Source organism: Castor canadensis, chromosome 15, assembly GCF_047511655.1.
Source record: "Castor canadensis chromosome 15, mCasCan1.hap1v2, whole genome shotgun sequence".
Classification (NCBI taxonomy): domain Eukaryota; kingdom Metazoa; phylum Chordata; class Mammalia; order Rodentia; family Castoridae; genus Castor; species Castor canadensis.
In genome coordinates, this window is record NC_133400.1 from 67,126,821 (window position 1) to 67,146,403 (window position 19,583).

At 42.7% G+C, this 19,583-nt stretch overlaps 2 protein-coding genes across 2 annotated transcripts in view; both read right to left on the reverse strand.

Moving 5' to 3' along the window:
• The window catches only part of LOC141410490 (cyclin-Y-like), a 212,756-nt gene extending 205,338 nt beyond the window's left edge, over positions 1-7,418 (reverse strand). The window contains exon 1 of the mRNA XM_074056395.1: positions 7,154-7,418. Within this exon, the coding sequence (XP_073912496.1) occupies positions 7,154-7,418 (265 nt within the window). The remainder of the gene's footprint in view (positions 1-7,153) is intronic.
• Positions 7,419-7,493: 75 nt separating this feature from the next.
• The window catches only part of LOC141417489 (junctional cadherin 5-associated protein-like), a 31,061-nt gene continuing 18,971 nt past the window's right edge, over positions 7,494-19,583 (reverse strand). Inside the window, exon 3 of the mRNA XM_074056394.1 lies at positions 7,494-10,905. Within this exon, the coding sequence (XP_073912495.1) occupies positions 7,494-10,905 (3,412 nt within the window). The remainder of the gene's footprint in view (positions 10,906-19,583) is intronic.

Here is a 19,583-nt window from a genome sequence, read left to right on the forward strand (position 1 = left end):
CCAACAGAGGAAAGTAATCATTAGAAGAAACGTATCAACATTGATTTCAATGAACCACATGGTAATGATAAATGGAAAGTAGTTGTGTAAGCAAATGTAAAAATAAAGTTGTAAGAAATAGAAATGCAACCAGAAAGAACACTACTGCTTCTGGGCATGGGGCGCTAACTGGTACTGGACTTGCCCGAGTGCAACAAACAATAAGACACTAGAGAAGATATATGAAATGATTGTTTTCTGACATTGAACAACAGACAAAGCAGAGCTATAAACTGGAGAGAAGTGAAACAAGGCAAGGCCTATAACCGCCCAGCTTTCGTCCTGCAGCTACTTCACAGACTGTGACTGGGGGTGGGGGTGAGGGGTGACTCAAGCCGAATTGCTAAGCAGAGGAGACAGAGGTCAGACTCAGAGAGGCACAGGCAGCTGGAGTGTGCAGGATACTAGAGACAAGTAAGCTAGAAAAGCAAGAATTAAAAATCTGCATAAGGAACTTCTAGCATCTTGGACACATTGACAGAGAGAAACTCTGTGAGACCAGGCAAAGAGCATCTATGAGAGAATTATAAAATGAACAACCCCACAGTTCACGGAGATCTGTGAGATGTTCAAGTTCTGGCCAGAAAGAGCAGAGAAGTCTTGGAAGTATACAAAAGCGCTGCATTGGGCTGGTGGAGTGGCTCAAGTGGTAGGGTGATAGTTAGCAAGCACAAAGCCCTGAGTTCAAACCCCAGTGTCACCAAAAAACAAACAAAAAAAAGTGCTACATTGTTGAAGTGATGTAGTATTACTTGAAGGCACACTAATGAACTGAAGATGATGTATACCTTAAATCTTACAGCAGCCATTAAAAAATAAAACAGTTTTATTAGCCAATAAGGGGGGGGGTAAAATGAGATATTGAGATATTGCTCAATTAATCCAAAGAGTCAAGCACGGAAGAAAAAAGAAAATCAAATGGGGCTATAGAAAATAAGTAACAAGACATAAGATTTAAATTTAACCATGTCAATAATTATATTAAATGAATATGGACTAAGCACTAAGCATTCTAATTATAAAACAGAGATTGAGGAAGTAGCTCAAGTGGTAGACCATTTGCAAGTACAAGGCCTGGGTTCAGTCCCCAATACCACTGCCAAAAAAAAAAAAAAGAAGGAAAGAGTGAGAGATGGAGGGAGGGATCTACTTCATACATACGCCCAGTACTACCAAAACTAAAAAAAAAAAAAAAAAAAAAAAAAAAATCATCTCTACTTCATACATACGAAGAAAGGATAAAAGGAAAAGGATGACTTGTGAAAATTTTATTAAAGAAAGCAAAATGTTATGCTGGAAAATATTTACTTAATGCAAAGAAACCAGCAAAGGAGGAGTAGAAGGATAGAAAAGATGATACATATCAGAAACAAAATGTCAAATGGTATGTGCACATTTCACATTCATTTTGAAAAGTAGTTTTGCTAGATGGGAGATTCTTGCTTGAAACTGTTTTTCTTTTAGCACTTTGAATGTTATCCCACCACCTTATAACAAATTAGACGTGAGTGTGTTAAATAATTAAATGGAAACGCAGTTGTACCAGTTTGGATTTAACTAAAAACAAGGTCCAACTGTATGCTATCTACCAAAGACATACTTTACATCCAAAGATAAAAATAAGGCTGAGGCAGGAGAATCATAAGTTCAAAGCCAGCCATGACTATGTCAAAAAACCCTATCTCAAAAAAAAAAAGATAAAAATAAATTGAAAGTAAAAGCAACCATAAGAAAGCTAGCATCGCTAGAGTAATATTAGATACAACAGATTTGAAACATTTAACATTCTTAAAAATGTTATTAGAGCCGGGTGCTGGTGGCTCACACCTGTAATCCTCTCAGGAGGCAGAAATCAGGAGGATCTTGGTTTGAAGAAAGTTCAAGCAAATAGTTTGTGAGACCCTATCTTGAAAAACCCATCACAAAAGTAGGGCTGGTGGAGCGGCTCAAGGTGTAGGCCCTAGTTCAAGCCCCAGTACCACAAAACAAATGTTATTAGAGATAGAGAGGAATATTTTATCATGCTAAGAGATTTAGCCTATCGGGACAATATGCTTATAAACATATACACACTCATGGCAGAGCTTCCAAAATACATGAAGAAAAAAAACTTACAGAATTGAAAGGAGACTAACCATTCAACAATGTTGGAGATCTTACAACTACATTTTCAATAATAGAATAGTAGACATGATAGCAAGGAAATAAGAGACTTCAACAGCACAATAGCCAAAGTATTGCTAACAGACCTGTGTAGACCACTGCTCAGCAACACAATACACAGGAATTTCACCAGGAGAGCCCATTGCTAAGTAATAACAAAAGTATCAATGTATTTTAAATAAGTAAAGTTATACAAAGTATGCTACACAACCAAAATGGAGAGAATTTAGACATTGGTAATGGAAACTCACAAGTATGTGCAAATCAAACAACATATTCCTAAACAACTGAGTCAAAACAGGTGTCATAGGGAATATTTTATAAACACTTAGATACTGAGGAGTGAAGAAGATGGAAATACACCACATACATACGAAGTCAGTATAATGAAACCCACCACACACTGGAAGGGGAAGAAAGAGAGGGGAATGGAAATACCATGGAGGGGGACTTGCTCAAAGTCCATTGTGTGCATCCACAGTATTATCACATGGGTGACAACATGAATGTATGATAAATCAAAAAAATTTAAATACTTTGAGATTAATGAAAGTGAAGACACAGTTTACCAAAATTTATAAAATGCATCTAACATAGTGCTTAGAGGGAAAGTTATAAATTTAAACACCAAATTTTAAAAAGAAAATCTCAACTCAAAGACTAAACCTTTGACTCAAAGATGCTGTAGAAAAAAAGCAAATTAAGCCTAAAGTTAGCAGAAAGAAAGCTATAATAAAAATTACATCAGAGATTAATAAAACAGAGAACCAAAAAAACAGTAGAGAATAAGATAAAAAGCTAGAGGGTTTTTTTGACTAATTAATGAAATTCCTAGACTCACCAAACAAAAAGGAAAAAAGAAATGAAATTACTGCACTCAAAAATGAGAGGCTATTACTACTGACTCTACTAATGAAAAATACTATGAAGAATTAATTCACACTATGAAAAACAAATTTAGAGGATTTTTTTCTATATCAGTTGAGATGATCATGAGTTTTTTATTCTGTTGCAATTACGTATTAAATTAATTGGATTTTCAGATATTAAAATACTTTTGCATTTGTCTTTACTCACAGAAGTTATGAAAATCCTAAGACATATACAAAAGGGGCTTATAGAACTAATAAGTAATATTGATAAGATCATATGATCCAATTTAGTTGATTTTCACAACTAGGAAATAAGGAGTAAAAAATGGGTTCAGTTTTTTCTGCACGGAGATACCCAGTTTTGTACTGGAAGAGCTCGATGGATTAAAGACTGCCAATGCTGATGGCTAGTTACCAGGTGGGACAAATGGAACACTTGTACCTCCATGGCAGTGTAATACATTTGTTGTGAGGCGGGGAGAAAGATTGGCATTCTTATAAAACACATTTACCATATGTCTCAGCAATTCCACTCGGATCTTTACTCAAAAGTGAAAACATCCACACAAAGACTTTTTTATGAATGATACTTATGTCAGTTTTATTCACAAAAGTCAAGACCTGCAAACAAACCAAAAGTGCATCCAAGTGTGGTACATTCATGCCATGGAATGTGAATCCACAATAAAAACTTAACAATGTGGTAAATGCTGAACAAAAGAAGCCAGACACTCACTGAACACTGTCAGAGGGTTGGAAAGTGTTTGCTGGACTCCTGGACAGGAGATGCGATTGATTGAAATGACACATGAACTTTGGAGGAATGAAACTGTCCTACGTGTTGATTTTAGTGGTCATTGTACAGATGGATTTATTTGTCACAATGTTTCATAGCCCACACTTATTATAAATGCCTTTTATTATATGTAGATTAACTTCAAAATATTTATTCTAAAAAGACAATGTGTGTATATTTAAAGAATATTAAAATAATTTTAATTATTTAAATAGAGCAGCAAGTTAGTCTCAAAATAATTTTAGGACTTCTCTTTTTCTTTAGTGCTGAACACCCCTACTTGGCAGTGTAGTGGAACACATTTTTATAATTGTGAGTACTTTGGTCCTTTAAAGGGCTTCTAACCTTTGGGTTTGAGCCTTAGTTAAGAAACTCTTAACTCTTAACTCTTAACTAGTTAAGAGTTTCTAGTTAGTATGTTCTAACTAGAAAATACCTTCTTGAATTCTGAAACAAAGAAAATACTAACTTCCAAATTTTTCACTGCCAAAGAGATTGTGGCTAAGAGTTCTCCCCATTTGACGGAGGAAAAAAGGATGCCTCACCTATCCCTCTGCTTTCTGTGTAGTCTGAAAAGAGTCACAGAGAAAAAGAAGGAAGGACACTCTGTCCTGTTGAGTCACTTACAGATAAAAAGGTATCCTTCAGCAACTACACATGAACAATTAAGTTAATTACCCCTAAGATAGTGACCTTTTTATAAATAACACATATGTGAGGTATAGGTAGGAACATATATTTACATATGAAAGATACGTTTCCTTGGAATAGAGATTTTTAATGCCACCTTCATAGCTGGTATGTCGACTTAAATCTGGATGATGGCTTTAAATTTCATATTGGATGGCTTTAAAGCAAAAATAACAAGAAAATTTCATCTAGGACCCCACAGTCAGAACATGGAATTGAAAGGGCCTATAGCTGGGAGCCAGTGGCTCACGCCTGTAATCCTAGCTACCCAGGAAGCAGAGATCAGGAGGCTCGTGGTTTAAAGCCAGCCTGGGCAAATAGTTCGCAAGACACTATCTTGAAAAACCCTTCACAAAAATAGGGCTGGTGGAGTGGCTCAAGGTGAAGGCCCTGAATTCAAGCTCCAGTACTGAAAAAAAAAAAAAAGGTGGCCTGTAGAGCTGATTCAGGAAATGAGTGAGTAAACAAAAAAGTAAAATGAATCTGCCAGAACCGCCCCTCCCCCATTGGTGTGTGTGTGTGTGTGTGTGTGTGTGTGTGTGTGTGTGTGTGTGTGTGTTATTTATATCATTTGAGAAGTAATACCAAAAGGAATTTTGGAACATCCAGAATAAAGGAACAGCCACAGAAATGATAAATGCCTAGGTAAATATAGTAGACTCTTCTTCCAAGTTCTTTAAAATATGTTAGATAGTTGAAAGCAAAACTCATGACATCATCTGAGGAGTTTTTTGATGTGCATACGTAATATGCAAGACAGTATAACACAAGGAAGAGGGCAAAGGACATATAGAGTAATGAGGTTTCCACATTCCTATTAAAATGGTAAAATATTAATTCTTAGTAAGCTATGAAAAGTTAAGTATGCATGTTGTAAGCCCTAAAGCTGCTGTTTGAAAGAGAAAGGATTTTTAAAAACTGTATACAGAGATTCAGGCACTGGTGGCACACACCTATAATCCTAGCTACTCAGGAGGCAGAGACCAGAAGGATTGCGGTTTGAAGACAGCCCAGACAAATAGTTCATAAGACACTATCTCAAGAAACTCTTCACAAAAATAGGTTTTATGGAGTGGCTTAAGGTGAAGTTCAAACCCCAGTACCACTAAAAAAAAAAAAAAAGAAACTATACACAGAGAGCACACAAGGGAGGGGTGAGGATAGGTAAGACACCTAAAAAACTAGCTAGTATTTGTTGCCCTTAATGCAGAGAAACTAAAGCAGATACCTTAAAGCAACTGAGGCCAATAGGAAAAGGAGACCAGGAACTAGAGAAAAGGTTAGATTAAAAAGAATTAACCTAGAAGGTAACACCCACGCACAGGAAATCAATGTGAGTCAATGCCCTGTATAGCTATCCTTATCTCAACCAGCAAAACCCCTTGTTCCTTCCTATTATTGCTTATACTCTCTCTTCAACAAAATTAGAGATAAGGGCAAAATAGTTTCTGCTGGGTATTGAGGGGGGGAGCGGGAGGGGATGGAGTGGGTGGTAAGGGAGGGGGTGGGGGCAGGGGGGAGAAATAAACCAAGCCTTGTATGCACATATGAATAATAAAAGAAAAATGAAAAAAAAAAAAAAGAAAAAAAAAGCAGGGTTGGAAGCGAGCGGAACCCTGTTGGGGCAGCTTGGGAAGATGGTAGGGGGAGGACTTGGCTCAGGAGGGGCAGTTCTCCAGTACTTAGCACCCAGGATGCAGCAGTTCCTGAGAGTGTGTCAGTTATCCCAGAGCGCCACCCCTGGATCTCTCCCACAGGTGCTTGGCCTTCTGGTCTTTTCCATCATGTGATGAAGCAGCACGAGGCCCTCACCAGATGTGGCTGCGCAGTCTCGAACTTCTCAGCCTTCAGATGAGAACTAAACAAACCTCTCTTTCTTATAAACTATCCAGCCTCAGATATTCAGTGATAGCAACAGAAAATGGATTAAGACAGTGGGCAGACTGGGCAGGGTTTGAAAGGGAAAACTGTTAATTTAGTCTACTAAATCTTTGAATGTTTCATAAATGGTGTTGATAGTGAAAGCAGAAAAAATTGGGGGCAGGGTTGAAAGGGAAAATTAAAGAAAGTGAAATGAAATCAAAGTACCTAAGCGAGGATCGCCAACAAGATTTAACAGCCTGCTGGCAACCATGCTGAAATGCTTTATTGTAATGATCACCTCTTCAGAGTAAAAGCCCTGTTTAGGTTGATAATTTTACACAGTTGTTTACATAGATGACTTCTATGAAGATATTATAGAATATGGGAAAAAATCTTGGTTTTTAAAGAAAGCTTCTGGATAGCTCTTTAGAAATGAAGAATCTTTTTCTGTGTGTTTGATATTTATTATTTATTTCTTTTTTTGAAACAAGGTCTCATTATGTAGCCTAGGCTGGTCTCAAACTCACCTTCCTCCTGCTTCAGCCTCCCAAGTACTGGGATTACAAGTGTGCACCACCATACCTGGCAAAAATGAATCTTTTGATAAAAACAGTTCAGAGTCAACTTACTCTCTTCCAAATAGGCAGAGCTGTATTATCCACCAATCTATTTTTAAAATGAATTTAGGATTACAAATAGCAAGCATGTGCCTTCTGCCCTAACTGCTTACCTGGGCACCAGAAATCTGGATCCCAGTTCTTCTCCCTTTGTGCTGCAGGATGCCTGTTTTCTTCTCGAGAGGTGAAGCCCTTGGATATGGAGGGTGAATGTCCCACTCTCCAGGGAGGATCACCACTGCTCAGAGACACAGGGCCTCCTGGGGGCCAGGCCTGGCCTCTCACAGCCTTCCGGTCCTCACCTTCCTCCTTGGAGTCTGTGTTCCTGGAGCTCAGACACCTCATCCGAGACACAGAGCTCACCTCCTTCATTCTCATCACGCGGTCAGAGTCCGCCCTCCTCGGAGGGGCTGCCAGCCTCTCTTGTAAACTCTCAATCACTTTGGAAGGGCTTCAGAACCTTTTTTCTGAGCCTGCCACACTTGAGGTCCTTTCTATAAAATGGAATAAAGTGGACCTGAAGGGTGGCTTTGCCCCCACATCCTTTTCCTCAAAGGACCTGGCCTCTCTGGGTCTGGGCTGAGGCTCAGGGCTCGTAGCTTGCTTGGCAGGGACCCTATCCACATCTGAGGGCTCAGAAGTCTGGGGTGCCCTTTCCCCTACAAACAGGGGGCTTTGGGTCCAGCCGCACTTTCTCCTGCTATAGAAGGCATCAGTGGTCACTAGGGGAATACCTGATGGTTCTGGGCTAGGCAGTGACTGTTCCATGAGTGACTCAGGGCTGCAGGCATTTGCATCAGGCTCAGGTGGTTGGCTCTGTCCTGCTTTCTTGGCACCCGGCAGGAGGGACTCCACAGCCACCTCAATGCCCAGGATCCTCTCGGCCCTCGCCTGCAGGGACTCGCTTGGGGGGATTTCCATTGCATTCCTTCCTCCCAAAGCCTCCTCGAGCTCAGTGACATTCTGCTTGTGTCCTGTTGTGAGCCCCACAGAGCGCAGGTCTGGTGCTGAGAGGCCTCGGGTTTTGTTAGTAAGCGACAGTGCGACCACTGTGCCCATCTCTTCACCACTATCCACCTCCAGAGGGACCACTCTGCTCAGTGGCACAGAGCCTAAAGCTTTTGTGAGTTCAGTGAATTCCCAGCTTTCCAGGGGCTCCCTTGGTTCAGCCAGAGAGGATGGAGTTGCTGGTTTTGTGGCCATGGTTCTTTTCACAGGACCTGGACTGACCACTAGCTCATACATCCCATTCACAACCTCCTGCTTCCGCTGCTGCTGCTCTGCCATCACACTTTCAGTTACCCACTGGAAGGGGTCACCTCTGCTGTCTTTCACCTGCGAGGCACCAGGGGACAGAGGACCATCATGCTGGCAAGGCTTTGGCTCCTCACTCCAGCTCTCAGACTTACTTTTAACTCTTCCCACCTGAAACCCAGGGTCCTCTGGCGCTGACACCCTTGGCTGCTGCTCGGTTCTCCTTTCCTGGCTGCTTTCATGGTAGCCCCGGGGCCTTGGTCTACAGTCAGCCCAGTCTTCAGGCTGCTGATCTGTCTCACTATCCTCACTGCTGCTGCTGCTGCTGCTGCTACTGCTGCTACTATTATGGCTTTCTTCCTCTTCTTGAAGCTCCTTGTTGAAACTTTCTAACTGGCTTATCAGATCCCAGGGCCGACGACTAACCGGTTTCAGGAGAAACTGACCAAATAGTTGTTTGCTATTGCATGGCCCAGCTGTAGGCTCTCCTTTCACCACCGCCGGCTTGGGTGGAGAGTGGTCCCCATCTAGGCAGGGCTGACCTGAGCCCGCTTTTGGTACAGATGCCTGATTTCTAGATGAGGAAGTCCTAGAAAAAGCGCTATTGCTGGATGGGCTGAGGGACATTTGACCCCTGAGGTTAGGAGCTTCTGGCTTCTGTGTTTGGTCACTGTCTGCTAATGTTGGGTGGAGGGGAGCTTCAGAGGCAGTGGGGTCTAAACATTTTGGGGTCAGTGCTACGTTCCTGGGCCCTTCTGGCTTTGCAGCCGGGAGGTGTTGCGGGCTTTTGGATTCTTCAGGGAAACTGGTTTGGGTTTGCTGGTCCCTATACAGGTGGCCTGGCCACGAGCCAGAATACTTGAGTTCTCTGTGTTTTGCAAGGTGGGTGAATCTGAGGTCATTTGTTTGCTTGTCTTCCTCCGGTTCCCCCAGATCTTGTTTTGGGAATGCCATGTTTCCTGTGAGAGCCTGCAGCTCCAGGTCAGTGGAAGACATGCTCAACAGACTTTGTTCTTGCAGAGCTATGCCCTTATCAAGCCCAGGCTTTCTTGCACCACTCGGTTTTAGGTCATTGTTATTCCTATCTATACCTGGCAGATGTGCTTCTGACTTAACTGGGATGGAAACCAAACAAAATATGGTCTCATTCACTTTTTTCTTGGAACTTTTCTTGGTCTGAATCCCAGTTTCAAACTTTCTGAGCTTTGTTTGGCTTTCACAGGTACTCTGGCCCTGTGGGTGTGGGGAGGGAGCTTGGGCCCCTGGGTGTCCGTGCTGGTCACCTCTCCTGTCAGCCTGTGGTCCTCTCATGACACAGTGGTCTCTTTGGTCAAGGAAGACTCCATTTTCTCCGTCTGTGGGGAGCTGGCTCCAAAGCCACCGAGGACTGGGGTCAGCAGAAGCCAGGCCCTGCTCGGCACCTGATGTGGGTATCAGGCCCTGTGGATGTCGAAGGGCATCATCAAGTCTCATTTTCTCATGAGCTGACTCTTGGGCAGTGACAGGAGAAGAATTATATGGCCTGTCATCATGCTTCGTTTCTTCACAGAACCCTGGGGGCTGAGCTAGTTTAATGTGTCGTATCCGAGGATCATCAAAGGGGATGTACTGAACAGAGCCTTCATAGGCAGTGATGGGGTGGGAGTATCGGGGAGCCCCTTGAGGAGATAGTAGGCTTGCAGTGTATTCGTTCCCAGTTCCAACTGGGCCAGAAGGAAGTGGACACCCTGATTCCACCTCCTCAGTCAGGTGCTGCTGCTGACTATGGTTGCCACTCACATGTCTGGGCACTGGATCTTCCAGGTAGGGGTTTGGGATGTGCTGGGGGGGCGACCTGTATGAGGGTGGAGGCACATAAACTGGAGGCTCCAAGCCAGAGTCTGACACTACACGCTCATGCCTGGAGTCATTACTTTTTGTCAGATAGGACCCTTGTCGGTCTGTGTGCTGGCTGTCCTGAAAGTCACTATTTTCCCCTCCCCTGGACGGATGGTGAGAGCCATAAGAAGGAGGCTTGACAGGTCTCCCGAACTTCGGCCAGGGAAATGCAGCCTTCTCAGGGTTCCTTGTGGCTTCCACATATGGTGCACAATTTGCAGGATATAGTGGCATTTTAGGGACACCTGGTAAATGGCCATCATTTAAAGGAATGGGAATTTCCATGCAAGCCAGGCTTTCAGGGGAAAGAACTCGAGGCAACGACCGGGATTTCTTTTTGTTCTGAGAAATCAGTAAATTCTCTCCTTGAACAAATGGGTATAGATCTTGAAACAGTCTCTTTCCATCACCCTCAGACATCTGTCTCCCTAATTTCCTTGACTGGTTCCAGCTTTCAAGGTTTACGTTGTGCCACTTGGCAGGACCTGACATCCTCAGCTCTTCTTCCCAAACTGCCTTCTTCATCACATGCTCTGTCCTTCCTCCAACTTCCCATGGACCCTCCCTCATGTGGACGGGCAGACTGTGGGCTTGAGCCATTCCTCTGACCTCCACGTCTTCCCGGTCCCTCAGACCCAGCAAGCTAGTGACCTCCTGTCCTCTTCTCCTGTGGGTGTGGTCGGTTCTGATCTGGGGCTGTGAGAACCATGGTAAGGTGGGTTGACTGTAAAACCTATAAAACAAACAGAGGAACACAGATGTTAGAGACAGAATCTGGGACATCACAAGTGATCAGGTATCAGAATTCTTCCTGGTTCCCTTCAAGTGTTCCCAGTGTGCAGCAGGGAAAAACCACAGCTGGGGTAGTTCCCACACTGCTTTGATGGTGAGAATAACCCAGGGGGTGGGGGTGGGGGCAGGTTAAACAGTCACACATGCATAGTGACATTTCATTTGTTCCCTGTAAGATTACAATGAAGCTGAAGAAGTCCTACCACCTCCTGACATTGTAGCTATTGCAACATTATGGAGCAATGCTTTACTCACGTTTGGGGTGATGCTGGAGTAAGCACCCCTACCACCCCGCCACTCATATGCAAGCATTACACAGGCAACTATGTACACACATACTTGATGATAATGAATGACTTATGCTACTAATGATCTGTGTTTATTTTTTATAAAAAAGTTTATTGGGAAGCAGTGGGCTACATTATGATGGCAGCAGCCACATGCATTTTGTTCTCTTCCTGTCTCCTGATTGCATCCAGAGGCCATGTCCAATGATTGACCTGTACCACCTAGATTTACACAATGACAAAACCACCTAATGATGCATCTCTCAGAATATCACCCTGTCATTAAGTGACACATGACTGTATGCACAATACCAAGTCTCTCTCTGTGAAAGTTGAAATTCGGTAGGCCTAGGTCTGGCCCAGGCATCTATATTTTTAACAAGTATCCAGGGGATTCTTATCTGGGTGATCTGGGAAATACTGGTAGTGCTGACTATGAGTTGGTAGGGGAGGGATTACTTTGCTGCACATTAGATTTTTCTTAGGAGCCTTTACAAAAATACACATGCTGGAATTATAGGTGTGAAATACTGTGCCATGGTGTTCTAACACATTTTGAGAAATGCTACTGTCCACACTTAACAAAGGTCAAAGATTATTTACAATAAACTCTTAGAAAACGAATGAGTAGATCGTGGGGCATATTGTCAAGTTACCTTAGATAAGCCATTCCCATTTATAATCCTACCTCATAAGTAGAGGATAGCTGGTCTTGCTGGACCATCTTACCCCGACTTACAATTATTTTTTCCTTATTAGATTAGTAAAAATAACATTATTTAATTAGCATTTCTTTGATTACTGGCAAGGTCAGATTTTTCGTGTTCTTAAGTGTCATATACCACATTTTGTGGTTTCAAATTATTTCTACATCCCAGAGCCAAGCACGGTGGTACAGTCCTATAATCCTAACACTTAGGAGGTTGAAGAGGAGGACTATGAGTTCAAGGATAGAATGAGCTACATAGTGAGTCTTGGCTGACCTTGCTACATAGTGACACAGTCTCAAAAACAAATATTTCTACAACACAGACCACTTTTCAGCTGGAAATACAGCACAGCAATGACAGTGAGGGCTGCATGGAAGGGCAGGGAATGAACTAGGCTGAAAGGGAACCATTCCCAACACACAGGTGAAGAGAGCTGGTCTGAAGGAGCCCCTAGTAAAAAATTGTATCATTACTGTTCTTATTTTGCAGCTACTTCTTTGCCTTCAAAGGCAAGGGTAGATTCCAAATCACTTGGTAAGCAGCCACTTAGTGCCAAGCTTAGTTATGGGTAGAAATATTTTAAATCATTTTGAGGTAAAGCTTGTGCCACCGAGCAGCCTCAGTGCCCCTGTGCTTACTACTCACATACCATGCAGGTGGTCAACACTGGGCATGGGAGCAGGTCACAATCTCTTTGTAGCCATCAAAGTCGGGTTTTCAACACTTTGAGTTTTGAATGGTTGGCAGAACACTGATTAGCTGGGTTCTACAAGGACTTATCATTTTGGAAGCCATTACCACTAGCTGTTTTGCAGACCCATCTGCCCAGGTGAGTGAGCCAGCCTTGCAGCTTTGGAAGCTGTGGCCCTTCCCTTAGGGACCCTGCATGACTGAGTGTGTGAAGAGACACGTAGAAGATGATCAATCCACTTGTAAGTGCTCAGTACCTCCTGGCTGTCAGGTATCAGACTCCACACAAAGTTCAAGGACAACAATATTTGCAAGTTAACAGGATACTGCAATTGTCATACACTCAACTGGGAGAAGCAAAAGGAATCCCAGGGAAGTGTGTGGTTGATTCCTTGCATCAGAAATGATCCATTTCCTTACCTCTGTTCTTAAGCTGACAACAAGCAGGCTTTATATACCACAGGTCTTTATTTAGCACCCTTCTTATCCCTCATTTGTAAAAGCATTTTCTGGAGTGCCCAACCTTATGGAGTAAGTGGCATTGTGGCTCTAGCTCACTTTATCCACTGATGCTCCCTCATTTCATGGTGAGTGTGTATTGTGCTGAGAGATGTGACTGAAATCCTAAGGTGCTATTGGTGCATATATGTGCCATGAAGATGGATAAAACAATGTAATTAGGGCAAGAATATAAACAGACTGTGACTTCCTACAGACATAATGTGGTTGGTTTTCTGTTCCACACAAAAATGTTGTCACCTTCACTTTGCCAAAAGTAGTTAAAATGGCTAAGCATTCTGGGTTTAGCTTACTATTTTCATAATATACCAAAGTCCCAATTTAAGGAAAATATAAATCGTTTGGGAAATTTGAAATAATCTATTTGAAAACATAGTCCATATGACATAGAACACTACAAAGCAATTATTTAACAAATATCTATTTTGTACCTAATCTAAGCCAGGCCCTGACAGGCATAAGTGGACCCCTGTATGGTAAGAGTCGTGGTAAATGTCTCTTTCATACAAGTTATCCCATGCAGCTCTTCTACTAGCTTTGATACATGGTGTCCCTTGCAATATAAAATGCTACGCTACCTCAGCACCTGCCTGGCAAGTTGAAGGCCCTAAGTACAAACCCCAGCACTACCAAAAAAAAAAGAAAAGCTACAGATTTATATGTAGAAAACATTAACAACAAGGCTCCTCACATAAACACACTGAGTACATTGATGCAGGATGGGAAAAGATAAGGCAGCAAAGTGGAAGGTGAGAGGCTACATCAACTGTGTTACAGGTTCAGTGGGACCAGCAGGGTCTTTATACAGAATTCCCTGGAGAGTAGGATGGAGATAAGGCAGGAGCTAGACTTGCTAACAGCTCTGTATGTGATAACAAGTGATGAGGCCAACAAAATAACTAACAAAGAAACTTCCTCAAAAATATTTAGAATAAGAAAGAACATGTGAAAAACGTGTCGAAGGGAAATTAGCAAATCTACTCACTAAATGGGGTAAGTAAGAGAAAAATTAGCAGGAATTTCTGTTAGTTCACATGACTCATTTTCAACCAAAGATAAAATACTGTCTTTTGTATTTACTGTATTATTTTATTTTTGCAAGTGAATATTGGGAAGGTCCTTGCACATTCTAGGCAAACATTCTACCACTGAGCTATTCATAGCCCCACTCTTTTTAAAATGTAAAGGTCTCATACTTAAAATGGCAATATTTGAGATGACTTTAACCAGTGTTTCACACTCTCTAAGACTATCCTCTCAGTAGATAAGGTATACCTGGGCATGCTACAGGCTAGAGCTGTGCCCAGCAGCCTAGGGCCCAGGATAAATGCACGATTTAATAAGAAATTGAGCAGAGACTTGTTGCTGCCAGATTGAATGGAAGAAGGAGGAAAGTGGTCCTCTGTGGGAAGTGAAACATAGGCATTGCAGTTAGCCCTCCTTCCTCCATGAACCAAATCTTGAACCTGGTCCTCCTGTGGGCAGCCCAAGTTAGGTCAGTCATCCTTCAATGTGGAGGTCAGGGAGGAGGTGGGGAGGTCCCACTAGTCATGCATTTCCTGGTCCCCATATCTGCAGTCCCCTCCTTCACACTGTGATGGCGTTCATACTATGGACCAGCAGGTGACTGCACATTTTGCCTCAACCTATTCTGTAAAAAGCTGCCCTCCTTCCAGAGGGTCAGTCATTCATAAATAACTGGACAAGCTGAGCATAACAGTAGCATTTGAGGCACTGCACACTTGTCCCAGGAGCAGCTTTCTTCTGTCCCCTGCCATGGCAGAAGGCATTGTGGGCATCTTTTTAGAGTGACTCAAATTCACCAGCCTCAGTGTTAAGTGCTTAACAAGCTCCTCTGATTGGGTCAACCAGAAGCCTGCAATTCCATTTCTCGGCAGGCCCAAAACATTAGGGCTATTCAATATATAATCCTGTGCAAATAACACTCTGACACAGGAGAGCAAACAGGCTAATTTTGGAAAAGGGAAATAAGAGGTCAGAAAAAGATTAAGACTGAAGTGTAAAGGTTAGCATGAATTAAAGATCAGTCAGACAGGATAGAGCTGCTCAGAAAACATAGTGGAGCAGTATCACCATTCAGCCAGCGCACTTGGAACAAGAATGGTAGGTTGCACTCGGACAGTTATAACTAGAGAATCCACAAATGTCTGTGCAGACTGCTAATACTGTTATGCCTGCTTTCTCTAATGTCACAATAAATGACTGCAGATGACAAATAGTGTACCTGCAGACTATTTCAGGATGCTATTTCTTGTTTTTCTTTTTTTAGATACACAAACTTAATAATGGGTCTGGAAGAAAAAGCAAAATATGTTTTTGGACATTTAAAAGATGCACAGTTTAGACACCTGGATGAGGGGCATAGGAAACTAACGTAAAGGCACAAAGGTTGTCATTGTGCCCAGTGGTAACTAAGTGGGGTGTATCTTGGAAAAACAACTGCTGATAGTACCCAAAGAACAGTTACTTAACATCACAGGTCTGGATGCCTGAGCATGGCTCTAGGCTCTACAAAGATGAGCTCAGAATGGGAAAAGAGGCATTTGGAAGCCATCCCTGCAGCAGTACCAACTTGCTATGACACAGAGCCATAATGTTTTAAAAACATTTTTAAAAAACTGATGGCAGGAAATGAACCCGAATCGCTCCTTTGTGGGTACCAACAGTTTCATGCATCATCTTTGTGCCAGGGCTGTCACAGACTTTTGATTTTGTAATGTCTAGTAAAGACCATTTGGATGTGCAAGGTGAACCACAGACTGCATTCATGAGGCATGACCTCAGGGACAGGTGTTTGGAATTGCTGCTTGCTTTTTTTTAATCAATTAGTGAATTTACTGTGGGTGCTGCTATGAAAGATTGAACATCTTAGAAACTGTGATGATAATTCTAATATTACAGGACAACATCTCTAATCTGAAAATCCAAAATGCTCCAGAGTCTGAAGCTTTTGGAGCAAACTTTGGATTTTTGGATTCAGGGCATGCAGCCAGTAAAGCCTAAGCAAATATTCCTCCTACCCCCACCCCTACCCCCAACCCCACCACCAGCTCCAACCAAAAAAAAAAAAAAATTCTGAAATCTGAAACTCTGCTGGTCCCAAGAATTTTGGATAAGAGATACTCAACCTTTTTTGTATGTAATAAAATCATGGACTAGGAAAACCACTCACTGAAGGAGGACTTCTTTTCCTTCTTCCCTTTTCAATGCTGGGGATGGAACCCAGGGCCTTGGGCATATGCTAGTCAAGCTCTCTACCACTGAGCCACAACCCCAGCCCTGAAGCAGGTACATCTGAAGCTCTCATTCACAGGGACCACCTGATAGATGTACTCACAGAGCACAAGAAAAGAGAAGCAGTAGAGAGGGTAGGAACGCAAATGAAAGAAGGAACCAAGATCTGCATGGAAGGAAAAGAAAAATAACAATATGGAGACGTGGTGGGTGGGATGTGTTGGATGGATGTCACTGGCTGTGCACTGCACTGTACTCAGTGGAGAATGCTAGACACCAACAGGGAAGAGTGCAGCAACATTGTGGGAGTGTGAGAGCCTCTGCCCTGGTGCAGGATTAAATGCCAACACCACACTTTCTGACCATGTGCCTTCTGTGACATCCTAACCTCTCTTCCTCTGATGCCTCACGTGTATGGAGGAGATAGAAATAATCCTGCTTTTTGGAGTTTGTTGGGAGGAAGTAAATGAGATAATATACTTAAAGCATTTACCAAAGCATCTAACACATTCAAACTTGTTTTTTTTAAATTTTTTTAGCTACTGTTGCTATTATTCGCTCAACTGCAATAAGGTCTCAGTGGACAGGTAATGCTGAACCTTTTTTCTTGCATTTTGGGGAAGGAGGTACAGGTGAGCACATGGGAAAGAGAAGAGTTGTTGTACTGATGTGATGATTATTTGAGATTAGCATTGTTTTTTCCTAAATTTTAATTCATAGGCCTTCACAATAATAGGAAGTGATGATCCTATTGACTGTCATAACAAGATGCTGCTCCTCCCAGGCATGGCTGGTCTCTAAGAAAGAAGCTGCACCCTTTCCCTCAATGACAATGAAAAACAGACCAATATTTGGTTTGTTAAAAACAAAACAGGAAGAGCAAGCTCCCATCCATTTGTTCTCATGTAAATCTAAAAAGTAGTCAGACCATTTTTAATAAGGATGTAACAGATTCTTACCAAGATAAACTATTTTTACTAGCATAGTCCATTCAGTGCCAACTGTAGACATTAAAAAAACCCACTCTAGCTTCTCACTTCCTCTCACATTTCTACCTCCACCCTCACTTCCAGTTATCACTCACTGCGTCGACAAGTATTTATGGAGTGTTCTCTGTGCCTCTGACCTGCTATTCTTTGGAAGCTAAGCTCAGAGTACGAAGGAGTGGGGAAGGCAGACACTAGGATGCATATACCAGAGAGCTTGAGAGGCACTGAAGAAGACCCTTGTACTCTTTCTTGTCACCACACCTAAGGGAAGACACCTAATGAGCCTGTGACCCCACAGCTGGTACATGGCAGCACATCAATGAGATTTCCAGGTTAGACTCTTCCTTCTTCGTCAAGAACTCAGATATCATCTTAGAAGCAGAGCAACAGGACCTAAAGACTCACTTGGGTTGCATGAAGCTTGTGTCTCCCATTCTTACCATCTGCCATCTCTTGCACAGGTATTTCCCAGCTCCCCAAACTCACCCAGTTCTCTAGCTAAAGAACATCCCCATGGACAAGGCTCCTTTTGGTGATGTCATGGCTGCCAAGACATATGCAGTCTCAGCTGCGTTGCTGCTGCAGTCTTCCCCTAACTCTGGAAATACTTTCTCATTGCTGTGTTTTTCCCGCATCCTGTTGGGAAAAGTCGGTCGGTGATGGCAAAGCCATATGAGAGCATGTGCCAGAGGATGAGGACCCAGACACTTCTGGAAGGTTTTGCTGCTTCTGAATAAGAACAAAGTGCCCCAGAGAAAAGGCATCCACAAAGATGGGTAAACGGAAGGCCTGACTCTAAGTGAGCTCAGGAGCATGCCAGCTCAAGAATCCACACTTCAGGGAAGAAGCCAAGACAGCAATCCTGACACTTAAGCTAAAAGACAAATAGTGTGTGTTGGTTTGTAATTTTGTAAAGAGAAAGAGATACAAAGAAACAGATGTTAAACTTGAAGCATTCCTTTTTTTTGGAAAACCATTCTAAGCAGGATATGATTTGAAAGAAGCTTAAAAATCCCCTGAAAATGGACTGTTTACCATATCCAGTAGCACCATCTAGAATGGATGTTTACTGATCTGATAAAAACCTCCCAAGATGAGGGCCCCAAGCCACCACATCAGAGACTCTCCCAGTTTGCTAAGTCTCTAATTAGTCACCATGGCCGCTGATGGCAGAGGTAATTACAAGTTATTCTTATGGTTAACTAACAGACGTTTTCTTTTTTTTTTTTTTTACCAGAATTCCTGGGGCTAAGCAGAGAGAAGCCTGTTATGGTGTGACTTTGAGATTTAAACCTCGGCTATGTCAAATTATTTTACAGCTTCCTCTGATTATACTATTTTACAGGAAACACACTAAGGAAACCGTGAATGCCTGATAACAGTCTTCACATATTTTAATGGGCACTAAGTGTTATGCAGATATGGTTGCCTGCACTAGAAGCACATAGTTTTCTCTATGTACAGACAATACACAGCTTTCCCCTCTTCCACGTTTCCCTTAATCTCAATTCGTGTACATGCACGTGTATACGTGCATGCATGCATGTGGACAGCAAGCTTTGGACATGGCCTGTGGGTTTCTTCTGTACCATGTAAGTGACTTTCATGCAATACCTGCTAGCACTTTCATTGGCACATTGTGTTGACAGAGTGCTCAGGGGTAGGTTAGCATCCACATCAGCTCTCCATGAGGGAAGTGACTTAAACAGAGGAACGGCCACATCGTCAGAGTTGTTCCATTATTGGTTCCATGGCCTGGAAACTCTCCTCATCCAAAGTCTTCAATGTGGGTAAGACTCCAGCACCACGTCTGGTCTTCCCTTCTTCCCATGAGTGTAGGAGAGCACACTCCTCCACCAAGGCTGAAGCACCCACCCATTGCCAACCCATCCACTCTTTTCAAAACTATAAATGGACAGAACAGGTGGTAGTAGCAGTGGGACAAGAAAGAATAAAAGTCACCCAAGCCTAAGGTTCTAGAAGGCAGCCATTGTAAAGGGAGGACTGTCTAGCAGAGGAGAAGCACAGGAACAGAGATCCAGATAGCAGACAAGGAGAGTCTGAGGTGAATGAATGCACCCCCACCTAAGACTGTCTAGAGAGACAGCAACTGCCACACCCGATGGGGACCCAGCTTTGTTACTCCCATGTCTGTGGTCCAGCTCTCTT